General features: G+C 37.8%; 1 protein-coding gene across 4 annotated transcripts in view; it reads left to right on the forward strand.

The window, feature by feature from the left end:
* Window positions 1-22,487, forward strand: part of KIDINS220 (kinase D interacting substrate 220) — a 77,910-nt gene that overhangs the window by 43,626 nt on the left and 11,797 nt on the right. For 2 of the 4 annotated variants that reach the window (XM_032104338.1, XM_032104339.1), the window contains 4 exons: window positions 11,524-11,702; window positions 15,344-15,570; window positions 19,624-19,734; window positions 20,615-20,671. In XM_032104338.1, coding sequence (XP_031960229.1) covers window positions 11,524-11,702; window positions 15,344-15,570; window positions 19,624-19,734; window positions 20,615-20,671 — 574 coding nt within the window. The remainder of the gene's footprint in view (window positions 1-11,523; window positions 11,703-15,343; window positions 15,571-19,623; window positions 19,735-20,614; window positions 20,672-22,487) is intronic. The other 2 variants (XM_032104340.1, XM_032104341.1) reach the window with 2 other exon arrangements.

Consider the following 22,487-nt stretch of genomic DNA (forward strand, 5'->3'; position numbering starts at 1 on the left):
GAAAAGAATGCAATAACTAAAGTAAGACAACTAAAAACTGCTCCACAACTGCTTGTCAGAGTTTGCATGATGCTCTGGACTAGTCACCTCTGCAGTACCTTTCACTTGGATAGTATTTGTGCCTCTGTGGGGAGGTGGTGTACAGCTTATGATTCTGTAGGCTGATACTGCTAAGTACTCAGTGTTCAGAGCTATATCTGGAGCTGCTGAGAGCTCTGCTTTCAGTTGGTGGAGTATTCCGAAAAAAATGGATATCTCAAATTGGTAACTAAATAAGTATACCTATACATCTGTGCTTCAATTTGTCATTAAAAATAAAGCTAACTAATATGTTCTTATTGTGAAGGCTTTTTGGGGAAAGTAAATTTGTCTTTTTCTATAGATACTGTGAAGAATATCGACGACTATATTGATGAGTATGAAACCAGGTCTGTCAGCAGAAGTGTATCTTTCCTGTATCATACTATGCAGAGGTGAAAAACCTACTGAACATTATATTGGGAACTTTCTGCCAGGGTTTGTAACAAAAAACCCAACAAACAAAAAAATCACCCTCACAAAAAAAAAACCCCAAAAGAACACAGAACCCCCCAAAACAACAACCAAAACCAAAAAACCAAAAAGCAAACAAAGAAAAAAAGCCCAAAACAAAAAACCCAAACAAAACAATTAAAAAACACAAAAAACCCCACAAAATCCCCCAACCCAAAACAGAGAAAGAAAAATCACAACCCCCTAAAGAAAATTAGGCTTCAGTTTGTGACACAGGCACACCTCTGTGAAGAATCTTTATGAACTGGAGTCACTTAACATCTCTTACAGTAAAAGGTAGAGGCACTATGCTCTGAATCTTTTGTAGGGGGGAACCAGGCCCATGCTTTGTAACTGTGGCAAATTTTGAGAAGAAAATGCTGAATCTGCTTTGTTGGCTTTCAGTCTATATTCTTGAGAAAAATGTGTTTACTGTTTTTACTTCCTTAAACCAACCTGCTGTATCATCTTGTTTCTGTCCTCTCATTTCAGCCTCTCTCTCATTGCTGGTCTGGTTGGTCTTGCTTTCCACCTGGTGTATTTATTAGTACTAGTACTTACTCCTTCAGGTTATGTGTTGCCTTTTCTCATCATTGGGATTTTCATGTAGTTTCTCTCCTTACCAGGTTAAGATCTTAATTCTCATTTTGCCTCTTCTTCCCCTTTTGTGTTTAGGTTCTTCAGTGGTCAAGCTTACTACTGTCATTACCCATCTCTCCATCCTGGTCTAATTTAATTATCTTTACCATTTTATTTATAGCTGTGGTGTAGAGTTAATATTCCTCTACATTTATGTTGTGCTGCATTCTCTTCCATGTTACCGTAAAGAGTCTTCCTAATGTCAATTTTGTGTAATGCCAAAGTGGTTTGCAGAAGTTGCAAAAGGCAAATTTTTAAGGCTCTGAAGTGGAATAAAATATGTGGGCTTTCTGCAAATAAATTTCTAAGAGAATTAAGTTGTCAGATTAAAGCAAGTTTCTGTTGAATGTTTGCAACTGAGACTTTTCAGACTTGTAAATTAGCCAGCTATTGGAATGTGCTCTCTTGTGAAGGCAAATAAAGTGTCCATGACACCAGAATAAATGACAGTGCCAGATCTAAATAAATGGTATCTTGGGAAAAGTCACTGTGGCTTTTGTAGAAAAAAGATACACTTCGAGAAACTGAATTCTCAACAGAGTCAAGGAACAGAGGAAGAAGACAAGGAAATATTTTGAAATTTAAGACATTTTAAGCAAGATCTTCACGTAAGAATATCTAAATGTGTTAAAATCTAAGATAATAACAGACGCGATTGCCTCAGAAAAACAAAAGAAGGAAGTGAAAGATAGGAGTATGTGTCTCATGAGAAACTTCCAGGTGAGGTTTCCAAAGATAATTCTTATGCTATTTGACATACCTGTGAATGGTCTGACAGAGGGAGGAGATGCCATGTGGGGGTATAACCAGGATAACTAGTTTCACAGAGGGTTGTGGAAGTCGCTATGAGTAAGTTGCAGATCATAGTCATTGTGCATATAGGTATCATACCTTACTGGGGAAAATAATCTAACCTATAATCCTGCTAACGCAGTAGTGGATGGTCAATGTGCACTAAGGAAAGGAATTAATAAATTATTGCTGATTTCTCTGAAAAATGTGCAGTGCCCCACCTCAGTCAGAAAATGAAACAGTATCTTTAGGAGTTCCTAACAAGTCCATGGAAGGGCAGAATGTATTGTGTTATACAAATACGTAATTTTTCTAAATTCTAAAGACTGAGTTTCTAATCATCACATTTCAAAATGGTTGTACCAAAGTAGCAAATGTATTTAAGAGGCTGAGGAAAGCTGTAGTCTTACATCAAGCAGTGATGAGTCCCGGTTTTGCTGGACTACTTTCTCCTTTCTTCTCAAGCCCTCCTCATTCTTAAGACATTTGATTCATTTATTTCTTTTCCCCAAAAGTCTTATTTTTTCATTTCATTTTGAGACTGTGAGTCTTGGTTGTCTTTGTTTCTTGATATTTTCTACTTCTTAAGGCTAAAGATATCAGGGATTTGATTTTACCGCCTTGTTGAACAAAAATCATGCTATTAAAGCTGATTGTATGAGAAGAAATGTCTTCTTGTTGAAGTCCCTTTCCTCGTTAAATTGCCTCACTAAATAAGATAATGTGCTGAACACATTTTATGTCTTTGTATCCTTCTTATCATGGCAGAAATAAAAGTCTGCAGTACTTTGTCAATTGGAAGATGTTCCTAGAAATCACTAAAGTAATTTTGTAACTCTCTTGCCTGTCCTTCTGGAGGCTTTTGTCCTTCTGGAGGCATTAGGGAGAGTTTCTGTATCTATGAGCTAACCAGTTCTCTTCTGGATATGGCAGATTTACCAGTCTGCCACTTCTTAGACCTGTTAGTAGCTGGACTGTAAGATTTTTACAACTGAAAGTGAAACTTCAGGCATGCATGTGCCTCTTGAGTTCAAGAATGTCTTGTATTGCATTTCAGAAAATAACTGTAAATTTCTAAACACTTGAAAAACTATGGATGGTCTGAATTTTTACCCCTGAAGTTCCTGTGAAATCAATGGTTCTGCTGTTGTGAATGCATAGAATTGCTAAAGCAAGGCCTAGGTTACCTTGCACCTAGAACCTATTCAGTCAGTAACTGAAGCCCTTAAAAAGCCAAGTAAAGACAAAAAGAATGTGGTTTGAGCATGCTTGCAGCAGGAGGAAAGAATGAGGTTCAACACAAAGCACAGCAGCAAAGGCTACTTTAACTGGAAGATAAATGTATCTAAATTAATTATACCAAGTGCTGGGACAGGCTGTGTGACAAGGTGTAGGAACCTTCCGGTGCTGATGTGTTGTCCAGGCAGGCAAGGCCACTGTAGAAAAGTTTCAGTTGGCCTTTAAAAAGAAAATGGCAGGGAACATACTGCCAGAGCTACTACCTGTTACAGAAAGCTCTTTGGAAAGAAGAAAGTCAGTATGAAGTTGATGACAATCCATGAGAATTTCCTCATGGTTATGCCTGGATACCAGACATAGGTAGAACATTCACCCAGGAATTAGGTAGATCTGTGATAAATATTGTCCTCTCTCTTACGGGGTTAGGATCTAAGTTCTGGATCTTTCTGAATAAAATTCTAGCCATTACCTGCTGAAACTGTGAGAAATGTAAGGCTGGTGTATCTGAGGAGATAGTCCGAAGAGAGACCATGACTTATTGTCTCAGTGCCTAAAGATGATGGGGAGGGGAGGATGCTTGTCCCCGTGACTGAATATACAATTTATTTAACACTGCAGAATTCAGGTATTCACACAACCTTCTATTGAAGTGCTTCCTGTTGGCTGCTTTTGAGGTTAATCTGCTTGTTAGGCTTGAAGGCACAAGGGTCAGCTTGAAGACATGAGTCAGTCCTACCTGTCATTCTTTGCACAGACTTTGACCAAAGTGGGGTATTAAGACAGGGGCTTTGACCAAACTGGAATATTAAGACCAGAGTTACCAATTTTTTATGAGAATATTTGCAAATAGCTGATGGTTCCTGAATTTCTGATACTATTTTTATGTATTTATTAAAAATATTAGAACAGAAGAGCTTGGCTCAGGATAGAAGAAACTCTCATGAGCCATCTGTTCAGATTAGGATCTTCACCCTTACTTAATCTCCTTGAAAATATGCTTTTTGGAAAGCTGAAACTTTGGAAAGGAAACTATGGCAATCAAGAATCCTAGCTCTTTGATTTTGAAAAAAGATATTTTCTAGGACAAGAAAATGGTTATACTTCCCTCAGAATTGTAGGTAACCATTATTTAAAACTTAGCAACGTGTAATTTATCCATCACTTGGGCTTAATTTAACCTCTGTGATAAAGTCTTTGTGCACATATATGTGCATGCCTACCTATGATGGATGGCAAATTGGATGGCAGTACGACGTGCCGAGGCAGAATGCACCGAATTTAGAAGAAGAATAGCATAACAGCTTTCTTTATTTCAGCTTTTTTTTTTTTGGGGGGGGGGGGGGGGGGGATGGGGAGGAGAGAGGGGGGTTGGGGGGGGATCAAGGGAACTAAAGGATCTAAGCAAGGCATAGCTCATTTATTACTTTCATTTTAATGCTTTTGCAACTCTTAACACCATTCCAAGGGATGAATTGTGGAATATACATGCTTTGTCTAATTTATCAATAATAAAAAGAATTGTTGTTTCTTAATTTCTTCAGTTCTAGTCCAGTTTCAGCACTGGTATATTACCTTGCTTGGGTTTTTTTTCTGGTCTTTACTAAAGTTATCCCTTTTTGAAATCAACCACAGAAACAGTTATCTCTAATAATGGTAACCAGAGAAATACTTAATTTCAGGTTACTACACAACTCATCCTCTGTTTTTCTTTTATTTTTTTCCTTTTTTCTTGAAATTAAATGGATAAAAACGAATTTAGTTGCAAGTGAAATGGCAGTTCGTTACTCTAGATTTGTAGTTCTATCGCGTGGTTTCATTGGTGCCGTGTTTTCCTGATAGGTTTAGATCTCTTGTGTGATACACCCATGGTAATCAAATTAAGAAATCACTTAGGTTAAAACATCTTTCTGTTTCATGTACGGTGGACTATTTCTCCTTCATTGTTTACTACTTCAATTTAAGAAAGTATATTTATAGAATACTAAAAATACCACCGAGATATAAATGATATGAAATTATTTTATTAAAGAATTTGATTTCATAAAAACATAGTATTCTGTAGCACTAGTAGTAAAATTTATTTTTCTCCATATAAAGGCTCATTTATTTTTATAGCAATTTGATGACACATCTGCTTGCTTTATTCAGCTGAAAAGAAAATGTTGGTTCTTGGTGTTTTGTAAAATTGCTTTGTTAAATTATTTTCAAAATCGTTCAACTTTTAACAAATGACATTTGATACTAACATTGAAAAGCAATTTCAGCTAATTAAGTAGATCCTTCTATAAACCATTGGAACATTAAGATGACAAACTGTTCATTCAGGATTATTTTAATTGGTACAATTATTGTAATTTTGTTGCAATTATGTGTTGAGCTAAAAGCTTTTGTTTAAATCATTTGAGGGTTTTTTTGTTAATATACATAAGTAAGAAGAAAAGAAGTAAAATAAAAACTGATGATAAGCATTATCTGTTTACTTTTTCATTACAGTGCTTTAGACAAGTATCTATTGAATTATTCTTTTAGAAAAGTATGTTACATGCTTTCAGCCAATCTGTAGAAATTTTAAATGTTAAAATTGAGCAAGATCATTGAAATGTAACTTTTCTGGAAGGTTATTATGTTAATTCCAGTTTTGACACTGTTTAAACACCTTTTAAGAAAAAGGGTGAAATGAACTTTTGAGGGATTTGTGAGTTGCTTAATGCCTATTGATGTATTAATTTAAGAAGTGTAGCTATTTAGTGATTATAGAAATTAAAAATGAAAAAGCTGTGGAAGGTGCCACATTCATCACTCTGATTATAATGTTCTCTGCAATCATCTTTGCCCAGGCCAGGTTTAAATAAATCACATCCTTTAAGTAGACAATTTAGTATTCTTGTAGACCTCACAGTGAGGCATTACTTCTAAAATATTTAACCTTTTTGTTTTTCCATTTCCTTTTATTGTCTCTTACTTAAAATGCAGGGCACATAAAGTTATTATGTTTCCTACTGGGCTAATAGTGTGGTCTCAGTGTTAAAAGGCAGTGTACCAGTTGAGTAGTAGGTGGTTGATGCCCACCTTTTTTTTTTTTAATTCTTTTGCCTTTTGTAATTCAAATAGCACTGCAAAGCTGTGAATGAATCCGGGCATTTGTAACTGCTTCAACACTTTATCTTAAAGTATGCCAGTGTAGGGTGTGTTCTGGAGAGTTGTTTAAAAACCAGAACTTTTTAATACGGCCTAGTGACAGTGCAGGATACTGGGAGTCGAAGATTAGTTTAATAAATATCAATCTTTTAAGGATCGGAATTTTTTTTTCTTTCCGAAATGATCAAAAGTGGGAGCACTGAGGAGAGGTGCTTTATCCGCTGGTACTTGAATAGAGTCAGTTTTGCAAAGCAAGCTTTCCTGAATACCTATGGTAATAGGAGTTTTTAAATAGCTATTGCATCTGTTCCGTGAAGTCTCTTCTGCTTAATATGCGCTGAGGGGGCTTGAATTTTTGTCTACATAGATATATCAAACTATAGCTTTCTCTTTTTTGGTCTTTATTGAGATAAATCATTTAGTTCCTTATGTTATAGTACTGAATGTGCAATGACTTTTTATTCCTGTCTTTATACGAATGGGCTTATAAGCAAATGTTCTTTTTCAGTGTCCAAATGACCTGTTGCAATTTTCAGTTTGAGAGAATATTTGCAGCACAGTTGCTGATAGTACTGCAAAGTTCCTGGAGCCATTTGTGGTGAGAGCTTTTAACACTGTCACTATACTGACCAGACATGAGAAAAGTAGGATAAGTAACTAAAGAGCAAAGCATAGTATTAGTAGGATTTGATTATTAGGTATTAGAGATCAGATGTCTAATTAGCAGACTGTTAAGCATCAAAATTTCATATTGCATTCCATAGCGGCCGAGGTTTTCTAGTTTTGTGTTTCTCAGTATCAAATCTCTGGAAAAATTTTTTTCTCATTTTTAATGACAAATTATTTCATTATTTTAAGCAACATTTTTGACTTGTACCGTATTGAGAGGAAAAAATTAAAAAGCACATGATAGATAAAACATGACATGCCTTCATGCTCATGCCTTCTGTTGCTCTATTATTTAATAGCAATTAATTAAGTCATTTGCTTTTTATGGAGTGAAAAAGTTAAATGACTCTTGTCCATGCAGTTGCTTGCTCCTGTGAAACACACGAGGTAAAAAAAATAAGGTGTGCAAAGATAAATTTGAAGCATTTCTTTGTTTTCACCTTCAGGGAGAGAGGTTTGGAAAAAGCAGGGAGACCAGCCCTTCAGGGTATGAGGGCTTGTAAAGAAGTTAACCTTTCACCAGTCTGGGAACAGCAGGGCAGGCTGCTCCATGAGAGAGGAGCAGGGAGCTGAGGAGGACAGCAAGGCAGGCACAGCATTGTGAGCAAGGGGAGCAGTCCCACAGTAGCCAAATGGGAAGGTGGGAGCAGGTTCAGTGACGGTAACCAGGGACAGCAAACAGCCCGGTGGCCTCTAGCCACAAGGCACGTTTTAGGTCAAGGCAGGAAGTTAAGCCAGTGGTCAAGGTCAAGAGGGGAGGACCAAGGTTAAAGGCCTGAGCTTAAAAGCTGTTCTTAACTCAGGCAAGAGAGCCCTCCAGTGATGCTTCTCACAGCTCTTGTCACCACAGCCTGGTTCCTCAGCTATTCTGCATCAGATCCAGCCTTGAGCACAGGCCCCAAAATCCCTGCCTGGGGGGAAGAGGTGGGTAAATCCTGTTGGCATATTTCAGGGCCTGACATAACCAATGACATAGGCTATGTGGGCACCTCTAGTACAGCCTCCAGTGCAGATGAAGGTGGTTGATTTTGGCTGTTGCCATTTTGCCACCACCTAGCAGGGCAGTGAAGTAGATGGTCAATAGGTGGGCTGCCATGTGTAGCCCAACAGCTTAGCACCTTCGCCTGAGCTATGCTGGCAACATTCAGTGCTGGACACACTGTCAGACCATGGTGGTTATTTTCTAAGTCAGTCATGGAAGTACAAGGTGAACATAATTAGAACAAATTTGAATCTTATTTACAGTCTCTTGGATGGAAGGTAAGATGATGTGCCTCTGTGTACTTGTACTAAGTTATCTGTATTTGAGGAAAAAGCAGAAATAATTCATCATTGTTGGAATACAACTTATTCCACAATGAAAGCAGTTTTTAATTTCACCTGCTCATGGGAAAGAGATATGAAGAGTAGTGGAATGAATTTTTAAGGTTCACTTCAATCAATGTAATGTTTTGTTTTAGCCTCGTTCCTTCTAAATTCAAGTAGTTTCTCCTGGAAACAGACAGTCTGTAACACTGACACTTTTTGATGCTTCTGATTTTAAAAATAATTCTTTTGCCTCAGGAATCTAGCCTCAAAATGAGAATAGTGTGTTCACAGTGCTTTATTTTTAGATCTGCATGCTAATATTTTAGAGAAAGTAACTCCTAAAGTGCTTTACATGCTAACCTTTTATTTTTTTATCTGAGAAGTGCAGGCACGTATGGTTTTTGTGGCTCTTTGCCAAAAGATTATCATTTACATAAATATTTCTTTCAAAGGCGTAGTTTAAGACATTGAGCTCAGGAGGTTAGAATAGAGACTTCAATCTGCACACCAGCAGTGGGCTATTGGCTTCTGAACAGTAGCTTTGTTCATCGTATTCGGAACACTGTTCACATTCAGACTTAAGTAGAGCTGGCATTAAAAATCAGCTAATTTGTTTCATGTGATTCATCAGCTGTGTGTTTTATTTAAATCTATGTCACATTCTCTTTTGGCTTTTTATTTTGTAGATTGAAGTGTTGAAGTAGGCCACTTTTTAACTCTTCAGTTCCTGACTTGAAAAGTGACTTAATTTTTGCTTTTCCAATGTTGAAGTCCTGACTCAAATACTTACAGTAAATATATATAACTAACATACATAACTAAAGTGTGCATTAAGGATCTTGGTTTTTTTCACCATTTGATGTTTGATTTAAAACAGACACATTTACAATCAGTTTAGTTGTAGTTTTATATAAGGCAAAATAGAACAACCTAAGGTAGTAGCTAAACATTAGTGTGTAAAATATGCACTTCTCAGATTCTGTGGAGTATACAAGCTTTTCTTTGATACTGCCAAAGTTCTTATTTTTTCTTTTGGCCCTTCACTTCTTGAGGTTAGGACTGCTTTCAGCTTCTATTAGATTTCTTTAAACTCTGCCAGAGAATGAAGTGTTCCCATTATTTGAAATTGTAACCTTTGAGTGTCCAGTTTGTCTTTTCACAGATGCATCACTTTTTATTCTCTTAAGGCTGGAGTCTCTGAAGCCTTACATACACTGAACTTCCCCAGAGTGGATAATCCAACTGCCATCTGGACAGTGTCTCATAATGATTTGCAGAATTAGAACCTTTGTTAAAATAGGCTGCACTTGCTTTTATGCTTTATATTTGTTACATTTTTCCTGTGCTATAAAGTAGCCTCTCACTATGAATGAAGTTATTCATAGATACTGTTTATGACAGCATGGCCTGGTGGTATTCTCCATCTGTTAGGTACATGGTCCATTCAGATGTTTTCTGGTAAAATTTATAGGAATTTGTTAATTCTACTCTTAGTATATGGCAAGAATGTCTTAAAAGATCAGATTGAAAGATTAGCACAGCTGAAATACATTTTTAATGTAATGGAGTTGCACTTACTTCAAGCATGTAACATTGATTCTCAATTCTTTTATTTTTCTTAACATTAAATGCTAAGTATTTTGTGTAAATCTGCCACTTCTGTCTCTGGAATAATCCCATGGTACATAAAATTCTACTGTTTATGGAGGATCTAAAAATAAAGATAAAAAAAGATTGTTGCTTTTTAAAAGCAGAGAAATTGTGAACTAGGGTAAGATTATTCAGCTAATGGTAGACTTAGTTCATTAGTTCTATTAAAAATGCAATTAAATTACAACCAGTTGGGGGTTTCTTTAAAGTGTTTTATGGTTTTTTCCTCTTCATAGACACAATGTGAGTGTGAATTTATTTAATGTAAGAGATTCCTGGTGTACTGATGATTTACTGAGTGTGCATGAGAGTCTCCTTCCTCCCTTCCCATGCATGCATCAGTGCACTTATTTCCCCCATGACAGCACTGGTAGTTGCCTTAGATCTTTTAATTGACCAATAATCAGAGAAAACTCTTACACTTTCTTTTTTCTATGCTACCTTCTTCTTTTTAGCAAGTTTCAGCAGCTCACAGAGCAGCCAACATATCTGTGCTCTTGCTCTTTATCATGGAGCTGTAGTCTTGATATGTCTTTGAAAAGAGCCATTAAAAATCATAATTAATTTTATATTTATATAAAGTTTTTTATATTTTTCTCCTCACAGTTTTTTTCTATTTTTGCTTTATGTACAGTGAGGTTACTTCATTGGTATCCATATGAAGTGCTGTCACAGTCACTTTGTAGCCATTACTGTAACTGTATTCACCATTCTCAGTGCGTTCTTTCACTGTTTACATTTTTATTATGCTGGGTGTGAGAAATACTTTTTCATTTTAGTAATCTTTAATTTAGATTAACATTTCTCATTTGATATACCAGTACTATGAGATGAAACATCAAATAAGATAGGTCCGTCTGACCAACAATGTTAGCCTTCATCACTTTGCTTGGTAGGAGCTTTTCATAAACTTCCATAAGACTAACATTTAATCCTTCTACTTGTTCCTTCCTGAAACTTGCCTTTATACTAGTGCTCACAAAACCCCCACTGTTGCTTGACAATAGCCATAATGCATGAACAGTCCCTTACATTGATCATGTCTCATGGTTTTGTTATTTTCATTTGTTTGTGGCTTTTTCTTAGAAGGTGAATTGCTTGAAAGCAGGTGGTTGTTTTCCCACTTTTTGCAATGGATGCACGGTTAGATTTTGATCAACTTCTAGGATGCCTGTTCCTGTTACAAAAAGTTAGTTTAAAAATGAGATTGTTTTTACCATGGAATTCTGATTTGGGTATAGGAATTTGAATAGATATTTGAGGTTGAAGTTGACAAATGTTAACTTCTGCTTACTTTGGATTTGACATTACTGATGTATGGCTTCTTTGACATTTCTCTGAAGCATACCATTAGATCAGATTGTTCAGCAGTTTGAGGTTTTTTGCATATTAGAAAACATTACACTGATCTTTCTGCAGACAGTGCAGCTCTTTATGTGTTCTTTTATGTTTCAGAAAGCAGGGAGAATGGGTGCAAGTGTACTAGAATATCACTTTGTAAACTGAAGTCATACTCTAATAAATATGGTTTATGATGTATCTAATTTCGCCCCCCAGAATTTCAAAGAATATTCCTACAACTAAAGATGTTGAACCTCTACTTGAAATTGATGCAGATATTCGGAACTTTGAAGTATTTTTATCCTCACGAACACCTGTTCTTGTTGCACGTGATGTAAGAACCTTTTTGCCTTGTACTGTGAACTTGGATCCCAAGCTACGAGAAATAATTGCAGGCGAGTATGCTTTCAAATAAATGGAAAATGACAAATCTATTCTTTATTTTAAGTTGAGCTACTTGGCATGTCACACAGAACACTCATTTGTTCAATACATCATACCTTCAGATTGTCTGATTTGACTTTGGTAAGAGGCCATTCAGTTTTGCTTAATAGTTTTGCTGTAACAGCCAGACCATACTAGACTAAAGCTTCCCTTTTGGAGGGGGGAGTCCACTGTTCTTGCTTTACAGAGTGCTTTAGGAGATGGAGGAAACCAATACAAGCAATTATATTTTAGTAGAAGAGATGCGAGTTGACTTCACATCTTTGTTAACAATTTTGAAAATATATGTAAAACCCTATAGAAATGAAGTCAGTGAAACAAAGTCTTCTCCAGGCTGAAGAACCCCAACTCTGTCAGCCTTTTCTCATAGGAGAGGCGTAGGGTATGCCCAGCCACTGCCCTGGAGGGACATCTGCTGAGATAAGGAGATTGCACAATCTCCCAGCAGGACCGCCCCCCCGGAAGGCAGCTACTCTTCAGTTACAGCAAGAAGACAGACCCAGAATCCTCTGGGAGGCCCTGTGCAGATCCTTTGTAGCCCATTGGCCTTTACCCTCTGACACCCACCCCCTGTATCCCTATAAAGCCAGCCCCCTGCCCCTGCGAGGGCAGAGAGAGCCTGTCCTTGGCCTCCCCTTCGCCGGAGTACGGACCGATAAAGCTGCCTCTTGTGGAACAGCTGTATGGGCCTCTCGTCTCTCTCCTTGGTCTGGCCTGGAGGCTGCCCTGCAGAGCTGAGCTGAAATCACGAGCTGACAATCACTAAAGAGCTGACAGCTTCTGCACAGGCCCTCCTGCCAGCAGCTGAGGGAAGACACCGGGCCTCGGGAAGGCGATCCTCCATGGGACCATCTCTCCAGACCGGTCACAGCTTCCTTGGTCAGAGCTACTGACCCCACACCAGCTGTCATAGAAAGGTGTTCCTTAGAGTCTTATAGTGGCTTGGTTTGGAAGGGACCTTAAAGATGGTCTAGTTCCAACCCCCCTGCCATGGGAAGGGACACCTTTCACTAGACCAGGTTGCTCAGAACCCCTTCTAACCTGGCCTTGAACACTTCCAGTGTTGGGGCATCTGTAAGTTCTCTGGGAACCTGCTCCAGTGCCTCACGACCCTCACGGTAAAGATTTTCTTCCTAACATCTAATCCAAACCTACTCTCAGTTTGAAGCCATTCCCCCTTGTCCTGTCTCTGTAAATAGTCTCTCTCCACCTTTCCTGTATGCTCTCTCCAGGTGCTGAAAGGCCACAGTTAGGTCACCCCAAAGCCACCTCTTTTTCAGGCTGAAAAATTCCAATTCTCTCAACCTTTCCTCACAGCAGAGGTGTTCCATCCCTCATTAATCATCTTTGTGGCCTCTTCTGGACTTGCTCAAATACATTTATGTCCTTCTTCTGGGGATCCCAGAGCTGGATGCGGCACTGTGAGTGGGGTCTCACCAGAGGGGGGCAGAGGGGCAGAATCCCCTCCCTCACCTGCTTCCCACGCTGCTTTGGATGCATCCCAGGACGTTTGACTTTCTGGGCCGCAAGGGCACATGGCCGGGTCATGTCCAGCCTCTCATCCACCAGCGCCCCCAAGTCCTTCTCAGCAGGGCTGTTCTGGATCTGTTCATTGCCCAGCCTGGATTGTTACTGTGGATTGCCCTGACCCAGGTGATCTTGTTAAACCTCTTAATATTCTCGTAGGTCCGCTTCTTGAGCTTGTCCAGGTCCCTCTGGATGGCATCCTGTCCCTCAGGTGTGTCAACTGCACCACTCAGCTTGGTGTCATCTGCAAACTTGCTGAGGATGCACTCGATCCCTTCATTCATGTCATTAATGCAGATATTAAATAACACTGGTCCCAGTATGGACCCCTGAGGGACACCACTTGCCACTGATGTCCACTGGGACTCGAGTTATTGACCACTAACTTCTGGATGCAATTGTCCACACCCAGTGTCTTACCTATGTAACAGTCTACCCATCAAATATATCTCCAATGTAGAGAGCAGGATACTGTGGGGGAGTATATGAAAAGCTTTGTTGAAGTCCAGATAAATGATATCTGTAGCCCTTCCCTTGTCCACTGATGCAGTCACTCCATCACAGAAGGCCACAGGGTTGGTCAGGCAGGACTTCCCTGTGGTGAAGCTGTTGCTGGCTGTCTTGAATCACCTCTGTCCTCCATGTGCCTTAGCAAAACTTCTCAGAGGATGTGGTCCATGATCTTCAAAGGCACAGAGGTGAGGCTGAGAGGCCACTAGTTCCTGGGGTCCTCCTTGCTACTGTTTTTAAGAATTTGCAATCTATCCATCTCTTGATGTAGAGGGCAACCTCTCCTCCCCTCCTTCCTCTCCTGTCCCTTTTGAACAGTCTGTAGCCATCAATAGTTGCACTCCAGTCATAGGATTCATCCACCAAGTTTCTGGAATGGCAGCTAGGTCATAGCTTTCCAGCAGCACGGTGGCTTCCAGCTCCTCCTGTGAGTTGCCCACTCTGTGTGCACTGGGTAGAGGCACCTCATCTGGGCTGTCAGCTGTGTCACCTTCTTAGAGGAACACCCTTTAATTCTTCTGAGGTATTTCAGTGGTGTTTCCCTGTTGGCTTCTGTTACCTCAAGTTCCTGGCTGATCTCTATAAGACTTTCAGTGGAGAAATTCTTCCTGATGTCCAACATGAATGTCCCCTGGCACAGGTACCTTCTGCCTGCTAGGGGGAGAATACAGGGTCCCCTGGATCTTGGCTTTTTTTCTGGTGGCTGTTCTTTCTCAGGGAGGTCAGAGCATGATTCCAGCAGTCTCTGTCCTCCAACTCTCTTGCTTCTTAATCTTTCTGCTTCTGTACTTAATGCTGCCGCCAGGCTGGACCAGGGTTGTCTGCCTGGTCATGTTTCACACAGCTGTTGTCTCTGCTGCCATCCGACACTGGTGCCAGGCCCCCCTGCAGCCTGAGACCTGGATGGGAGTTCTGTCTGGGTTGTCACATCCTTTCTGGCAAGTGCAGAGGACTATAGGTTTCTGCCTTGTGGATACCATATCCAATCTCCTTCTGAGGGGATGATGACCACCAAGGGAGCTCACCTCTTGAGTAGGGTGACTGTGCCCTTCCTGCACCCCTGGCTGCACAATTACCTTGTCACACTCCCTGGGCTGAGGCTTGTTCGGGATCTTGGTTTCTTGGGCAACTCCCAGGTCTCCTTAGCACCTTCTCTGAGAGCACTTACAGCCCCTGGTGGATCAGAAGAGGCCTCTGTGTGCTGGGATTTGTTACTCTGCCATGGTACAGACCAGCCTTGAAGCAGCTTCTCTTGGAGAGTGACTGTTACATTCCTTTATGTCACATTTAAAAAAAAATCTAAATATTTAGAGGCATGTAATATATTACATAAATTTATGTGATAAATCATCCTTTCTTAAAGACACCTGTGTAGATGTGATCATCAAGAGAAATCAACCAAATCCAGCTGAAATTCGACATTCTTCTTGATGTTCTACTTGATGAGTTCTGATTGGAGTTAAATACACAAAAACGTACTGTAATGAATTGGCAAACAAAACTTTTCCAGATATTTCAAGCAAAATCTTATTCTTGTTACCTATTTATTTTTCAGATGTTCGTGCTGCAAGAGATCAGATGAATATTGGAGGACTTCCTTATCCCACCTTGCCTTTACATGAGGCACCTGCTAGAGCAACATCTCTGTTCAGTCAGCCTTCCTCAGCTTGCTCTTCGACAACCTCTTTCAATGGGCCTTTCAATAGCGGAGTTTTGTCCCCACAGCCTCACAGCAGTTACTATAGTGGTATGACAGGACCTCAGCATCCATTTTACAATCGGGTAAATAATCGAGATCCAGTTAACATTCTTCTGATTTAGTCTGGTAATACTGCAGATGTCATTTATTAAATATTAAAATGCCCATGCAAGTTTTATTTAGGAGTGGAGAAAAGTCCAAAAGTTGACAAATTTCTCAGTAGTGTTCAGTTGCTGTTGTCTGGGGAAGAAACATGGTAAATTTCATCAGAAAAACAAATTACAAAGGGGAAAAAAAATTTTGAGACACTGCTTAATAGTAGGATATTGCAGGGCGCTTTTTTTTCTCTCTCTCTCTTTTTTTTTTTTTTTTTTTTTTTTTGGTAAACTGCTCAGCTGTTCACATGCTCACACACATTGGGAGGGCTCCTGTCTTTTTTTGGTGACTTTTGGTATAACATACAGAAACTCAAGTGGGGAGCTACATTATAAGAATGTATGTCTGTCTTCCCTTTTGTCTCTGTTTTTAAAGTTATTTTGGGATCTTTTCCCTAAGCTGGTGTTGTACTAGTTTAAAGGAATTAACATGAATTGCATAAAACATACATTTTTGAACTATTTGTGGGCCTCGGAAAACATAGTCCTGGGAATGGCTCATGTGAAAATTGAATGGAGTGCTTTACTGCATAGTCAGATAGAGTTTAAACTTTTTGGTTTTGTGGGATGTATTCAGTATTTTTAAACTTTATTTTTCACTTTTTTTTTTTCTGCAGTACTATCATGAAAAAACCTCAGAGAGCTGATATAAGTCATAGCTTACTTCTATATACAGGAAATAGCCTCAGCTTTAAGTAGATTTGACTGTAGATAAACATATAACCTAGGAAGGTGAAATGTAAATTGAGTTATTCCTAAATCAGTGTTTGTTAACCAAGGCAAAAATATGTATATGTAAGCCAGAACTTTTTAAGTTTTCTATTTTAGAATTATTCTTGTATACCTCCAATACAGTGTCAGTATGCTGTTTTGTTGAAAATAACGGAAAATAACATATATTTTGAAGTAGTTCAACACTGATAAATGCTTGACACATGAATATTTGTGCTGATACTAACTCAGCTTAGTCCAAGTAGGTGTTTCATTTGAAGCCCTGTTTTTGTGTCTGTTTTGCTCTGTTTTGTGTTACTGTACATGACAAGGTTTAAAGTCAGGGGTGATAAACTGTTGAAACCTGTATGGGGGTTTTTTGCTCCAATAAGCATCAGAGAAACAATTATTGGTGAGTCATAAGCTGTTCTTATTCAATGAGTTTATTTGTTCATTTGTGTTAAGGCTTACAAGCGTGCTTACTTTTTTGCCTGCTGAAGACTAAAATACTTCAATTTTGGCCTTTCTCTCTGGAATTTTATACTGCCCTTCTAAAGTGTGATTGTTTTTAGTGTGTCAATAAATACTGTCAGAGAACTGTATTCATTACTTTGGACTCATAAAGGTACTGTCATGGACACCACATACTGAGACGCTTTTAAAAGTAGAAAATTCATCCTGAAAAACTGTTTCCTTCAGCATTTTCAATCACATTTTATTTCTCAGGTTTTTGTAAAAATGGTGTTCACAAAAAAGAATAGCAACTGAAGAATAGACTCTCCCCAGGAGAAGTTTCCAAGAGAAGTCTTGGATACTTGTATGACAAAACACAATGGATTCAAATACTTCTGTGGAAATGGCTGGATTTTATTCAAAAACACCCTAAATTCTGGGTATTCTGACCAGTAAATGGTTCCTGTCCTGTTGTCTTTAAGCATTCATTTATGCTTAAGAACAAAACCTTTGAGCTGTTGGGGAAAATGCTCTGTTTGTTTTTAGGAAATACTTTTTTTAAAAAAAATATGTATGTTTCTTCTTTTTTCTTTAGATACTTCTGTGTTATGGATCTGGAACTTCCAGTGATGTAATCTATTAATTTTTGGTTTAAAACCCAGTTCTCCCTCTGGTTAGCTTTAAAGGGAAGATTATGGTCCCATTTAGAAGCTCTTCAATTTAGCACTCAGGCTCTCAGTATAGGGCTATGCTGGACATTTACTGTCTAATGGCCTAGCTAAAAGCTGAATTCAGGTTCAGCTTCTCAAAATTGCTGCTGTCATGGATCATTGTGGAGATGTTTCTTAAAGGGAAGGTCGGAGCAGTAGGCAAGTCTAATTGGGATTTCCTGGGTGGAAACAAGAAATTATGGTATGTGAATACTTTTTTTTTGACAAAAGAGAAGATTCTTTGGTATCTTGAAAAAACTGATGTTTTGCTACATCCATTGAGCTATGTAGGCTCTCTGCAGACTCTACACTGGTTTATGCCCAATGTATATTTCTATTGATCTCATGTTTTTGTGATACCTGTATTGTACTTCAAATGAAGGTGGAGTCTGTAAGGCCTAGCCTGTAATGGAGAATTAATCCCACAGTTGGGAAACAGTGGAGTAGCTGAAATGGGCTCAGGGGTTGATTAGAAATTATGAAAGAATTGTGGGATAATTGCCTTAGTGGGCAGATTTTTTCCATTGCTTTGTAGTTTGATGTCATGCAACCAGCAAGCTCCCTATGTGTTGCAGAGGAAAGGCTCTGCAGTGAGAGCCGGGCACTTGAATGCAGTTTGATCGCAAAGCATTTCATGCTTGGGGGTTTTCCACACAGTTTAAGCTGTTAGTGGAAAACTGAGGCATTAAATTATTCTGTGGTATTTTCTGGAAATGAATCTCTCTTTTAAAAAAAAGTTCGTATTATTTCTAGAATGTGCCTTATGACAGTGGAATAGTTTTAATTCAGTGAACTTTTCTGCATCATTTTATACTAGCCAAATAATACAGGGCAAAGGCTAGGTAACCAAGCTTTCCCATTTAGACTAATGGTTACAATGCTTATTGTGTAACTTCGCATGTTGGAAGAGCGTATGAAATTTTTGTGGTAATTGTGTGAAAGTGTTCAGAGTCTACCTCTAGCAGCTAAGAATATGGAGCCATTTTTATTTTCCATAAAGTGCTTGAAGTCTAGCATATGCTGTCTACATAAGTGATATACTCAGAAATTAAACTTGAATTTCTCAGTTCATTTAGAGCTTCTGAATACAGAAGTTTTTAAGTCCTTATTGGCAAATCTAAAGTGAAATATTTCAACAATTTTACTTCTTCCTCATGGATTCTCCCTTGAGTCATAGAATTATTTACTCTATACTGAATTTCGTGTAGTAGACTAATCAGAATCTTGTCATGTGCGGAAACACAAATCAGATAATATGTTCTCTTGTGAAATATCTGGATAATACAATTTTGAAAACGCTACATATAGAAACATCAGAAATCAGTAATACAGCCATTGTTTTGAGATTTCTTTTAGGTTTTTATGGTGTTTTGTTGGTTTTTAGTTGTTGGTTTTTTTTTATTTTGGGAGCTTTATTAAGAACTGGGTAATGAGTTGAGAGCAATGAGTACTGTAATTCTGCTTTTCCTAAAGTTTAAATTAACACTGTCCCTTAAACTGGTATTTGTGTTGAACAACATGCATTAATGTATTTCCAACAAAACAAAGCTCAAATATTGCTGTTCATACATTTATAAAATCTAGCATTTGTGGAAGCCCTCAGGTTGGGTGCCACAAATATGGGAAGTTATAGTGATGCTGTTACGTATCACACTTTTTGTTTATTTGGTACAGTTGTCTTGGCTGTTATGAATGATTCGAAGTTTTACTGAGCATCTGATTTTGAATTTAGAAGGTCAGAGAGTGAAATTGCAAGAATTATCCTTAAATTATACTTATCCCATATTGAAAACAGATGTCAGAGTGTAGTTACCAAAACCATTCTGACTCTGTTCCTCCAGAAAACTGTACCAGAGCACCCAGAGGCTCAGAGGAAAAAAAGGGTCAGTTCCTGAGGGATTTTGAAGAACTCACTCCAGAGCTTTTGATTGAATTCTGTTCAATGGTTCAATGCAAAAAGTAAAGAAAGCTATTAGTAATTGCTCTTTTTTACTTTATGAAACTCAACTAGAGGATGTGTTTTGTTGTAATGATTTTTGTTTTATTATTACATTTTGATTTGTGTAATTGTTTGTCCCTTTTTTGTTACACTTTTTTTTTCCCATAGCCATTCTTTGCCCCATATCTTTACATGCCAAGGTATTACCCTGGCAGTTCTCATCTCATCTCACGTCCACCACTAAAAACGAGTTTGTCCAGAGATCAGAGCAATGGCCTAGTAAGTATTTTGAAGGGTAATTCAAATACTAACCTAGACAATAAATATAGTGAGTAATGAAAATGAAGGTTATTAATGATGATTCTCTGTTAGACAAGTATAAGCTTTATATTATAAATATTTTAAGCAAAGGTGTTATTAACATGTAATGTAAATGTATTTTGTTTTAACTTTAGAAATTCCTTACAGAGGAAAACCAATTCTAGCATCCATGTATAAAGGTTAGAGGAGAATGACCTGTGCTACTGGCAAAAAATATAGAAATGAAAATGCCAACTGTACTATAGTTCCAAAATAGATGTAGTGATATAAGAAAATAAGCGCTATTTGTAAACTTATGTTCAGTTTTATTTTAATAATATGTCACAAATTCTTTGTATCTGGAGAAGATAGAATTACATCCTTTAATGTTGTAAACAATGCTAGAAACTGAAAGGTCAAATTAAAATGTTAAAAGAAATGTGTTAAATATTTAAGTAAAACAAAATACATTTTATCCTAAGAGTTTTTGCAAGTACATATAATTCAATTTTACCCATTAGAAGAGCAAAACAAGCAGACTTTTCTAGCTTCCTATAGAATAATAAATTTCCTGTTTAACAGTATTTATTTTACTGACAGATGGCTGTTCAAATGGAATTATGAACTAAGGAAAGATAAAAAAGTAAAGCCTCACTTGTCAGTCACTTTAATTCTAGGGTATTGATACAATGAGCAAGGCTGTTAAAAGGTGGTTAAAGCTTTAATCACTTAAAGAAAACAAATGTGTTTCTATCAAATTATGTATTATTATGAGATCATTCTCATTCACTGTTTACTTCATAATTTTTGTTGAGCCCTTGATCATTTTACCCAAACCATAATATTTTGTTGTTGTTAGGATGTTATCAAGGAGGATGCTGATGAGGGGCTTCCTTCACCCACAGACCCCTCAATGGTAAATGAGTAGTCATGTGGTGTGGAAATTTTAGCATCTCATTGCTTTTTCAGCAGTAATGAGTCTGCATTAATCGTAACTGCAGTTCACTAACACTGCATCAGTGGCTTTGGTGGGCAAATAGAGTAGTTGAAAACTAATGTAGTTCGTGAATGAATTTAAGAGCTAATATTTCACTTGTAAGATGTACTTTATTTTCCCCTGTAGTTTTCTCCTTGCCTTTCTCAGTAGCTGTGGTGAGCTTTCCGTAAAGTGTCGTGGTAGCTAAACAAAGTGTAGAATGACGCTGGTCATTCAGTGTGTAAGTTTTAGAGGTAATTGTGTTTTTCTGCTTCAGTCAACTCTCTTGCCCGAACCCCTGCTTCTTTAGTTGGTGACATAAAGCTATTGCAGGTAACACTGTATAAGGCAACTTTGATAGAAATGGAAAAATAAAACATTGCAAGTCAAAAGCTTATTCTTGAGTCAGAATGTTAACAACTACCTTTTCCATGACTTGTTTTGTTTTATCCTAAGTATTCGTACAAAGATGTCATCTTTATGGTATGTGTTTTGACTCTAATTATGGTAATCATGATTTATACCAAAACAAAGAGGTTAATGTGACTGTCATGATTCTCTTAATATTTGCTGCCAGTCATTGTTGACATTGTTGACAGTAATAGTTGGATTGCATTTACTTTTTCTTCTAGTAAATCATTGCAAAAATGTCTTTCTACTGTTGTGCAATGAAAAAAAATCAAACCCCACACAGATTCTAAACTGTGTTTAACTGTACATAACTTTCACTGAGAAACCACGTATGCGCAGTGCAATGGAAAAGATACACTAAAGTTCCCTCTCCCATGTCATTTGCTACCTTGTGTGAAGGGATGACTTTGGAGTAATTTTTCCTTTGGAGATGCTGATGCCATCCTTGTGTTTGATTCCTTATCTCAGTATCCCATTCTTTTGCCAGACCTTTGAGATTTGTCAGTGCAAGGAGAATTAAGGACTTTCTCAAAAGTATTAGCATGATGGCTGAAGAGTGTGTGTCCCTATGAGAGTGAGAAGGGACACAAGTGGAAAAATAGGATTTAGTCTTGGGGCAAAGTAGTGAATGAATTCCAGCAGCAGACCTGGAACTGGTTGCTCTTCTGCTTGCTGCTCTGAGTGTGTATGTTAAAGCACATTTAGGCTGCAGCTTCGAACAGCAATTTAAAAGACTCCTGTAAGTTAAATAACCTGTTGCCTCTGAGTAAGGAAATACAGGAATTAAAACATTAAAAAGAAACTCTCTTTGAGATAATGCTAATGGAGGATTTTGTTAGATCTGTTTTTTAATTTAATTTATTGTGAATCTCTGTAGTGCAGCATACCAGCTCTTATACTTTTCTAAGACTTAGCAATATTTAACCTATGGTATAAATCTAAAACTTTGAATTTTTTTTTAAGTCTCTTGGGAAGTTGACAAGAAGGTTGCTAGTCAGGATATGATATGTGATGTCTTATCAGGGTTTCATGTACTTTAACCCACTTCTTTTGTCAACTTTATTGAATTTTCTATGGAAGGAAACAATATTATATTTGTGTTATGTGCCACAATTATCTGTAGATGATGGGTACAGTAATTTCATCCAGCTATTTAGGTAGCTCTTAATTGATGGGTTGTTGCTACTGTATAAATGATACAACTTATTAAATGGTTTGGTGCATGCAAAGTAATTAAATGAACTAAAAAACTGCACAAAGTAGTTAATGAACACAAAGATGTGTAATTGGTTTAGTGATTGAAAACAAGAGGAGCATGTAGAATCAAAATTGTCTTTCATGCTAA

The sequence above is a fragment of the Corvus moneduloides genome, chromosome 3 (assembly GCF_009650955.1).
Source record: "Corvus moneduloides isolate bCorMon1 chromosome 3, bCorMon1.pri, whole genome shotgun sequence".
Lineage (NCBI taxonomy): Eukaryota > Metazoa > Chordata > Aves > Passeriformes > Corvidae > Corvus > Corvus moneduloides.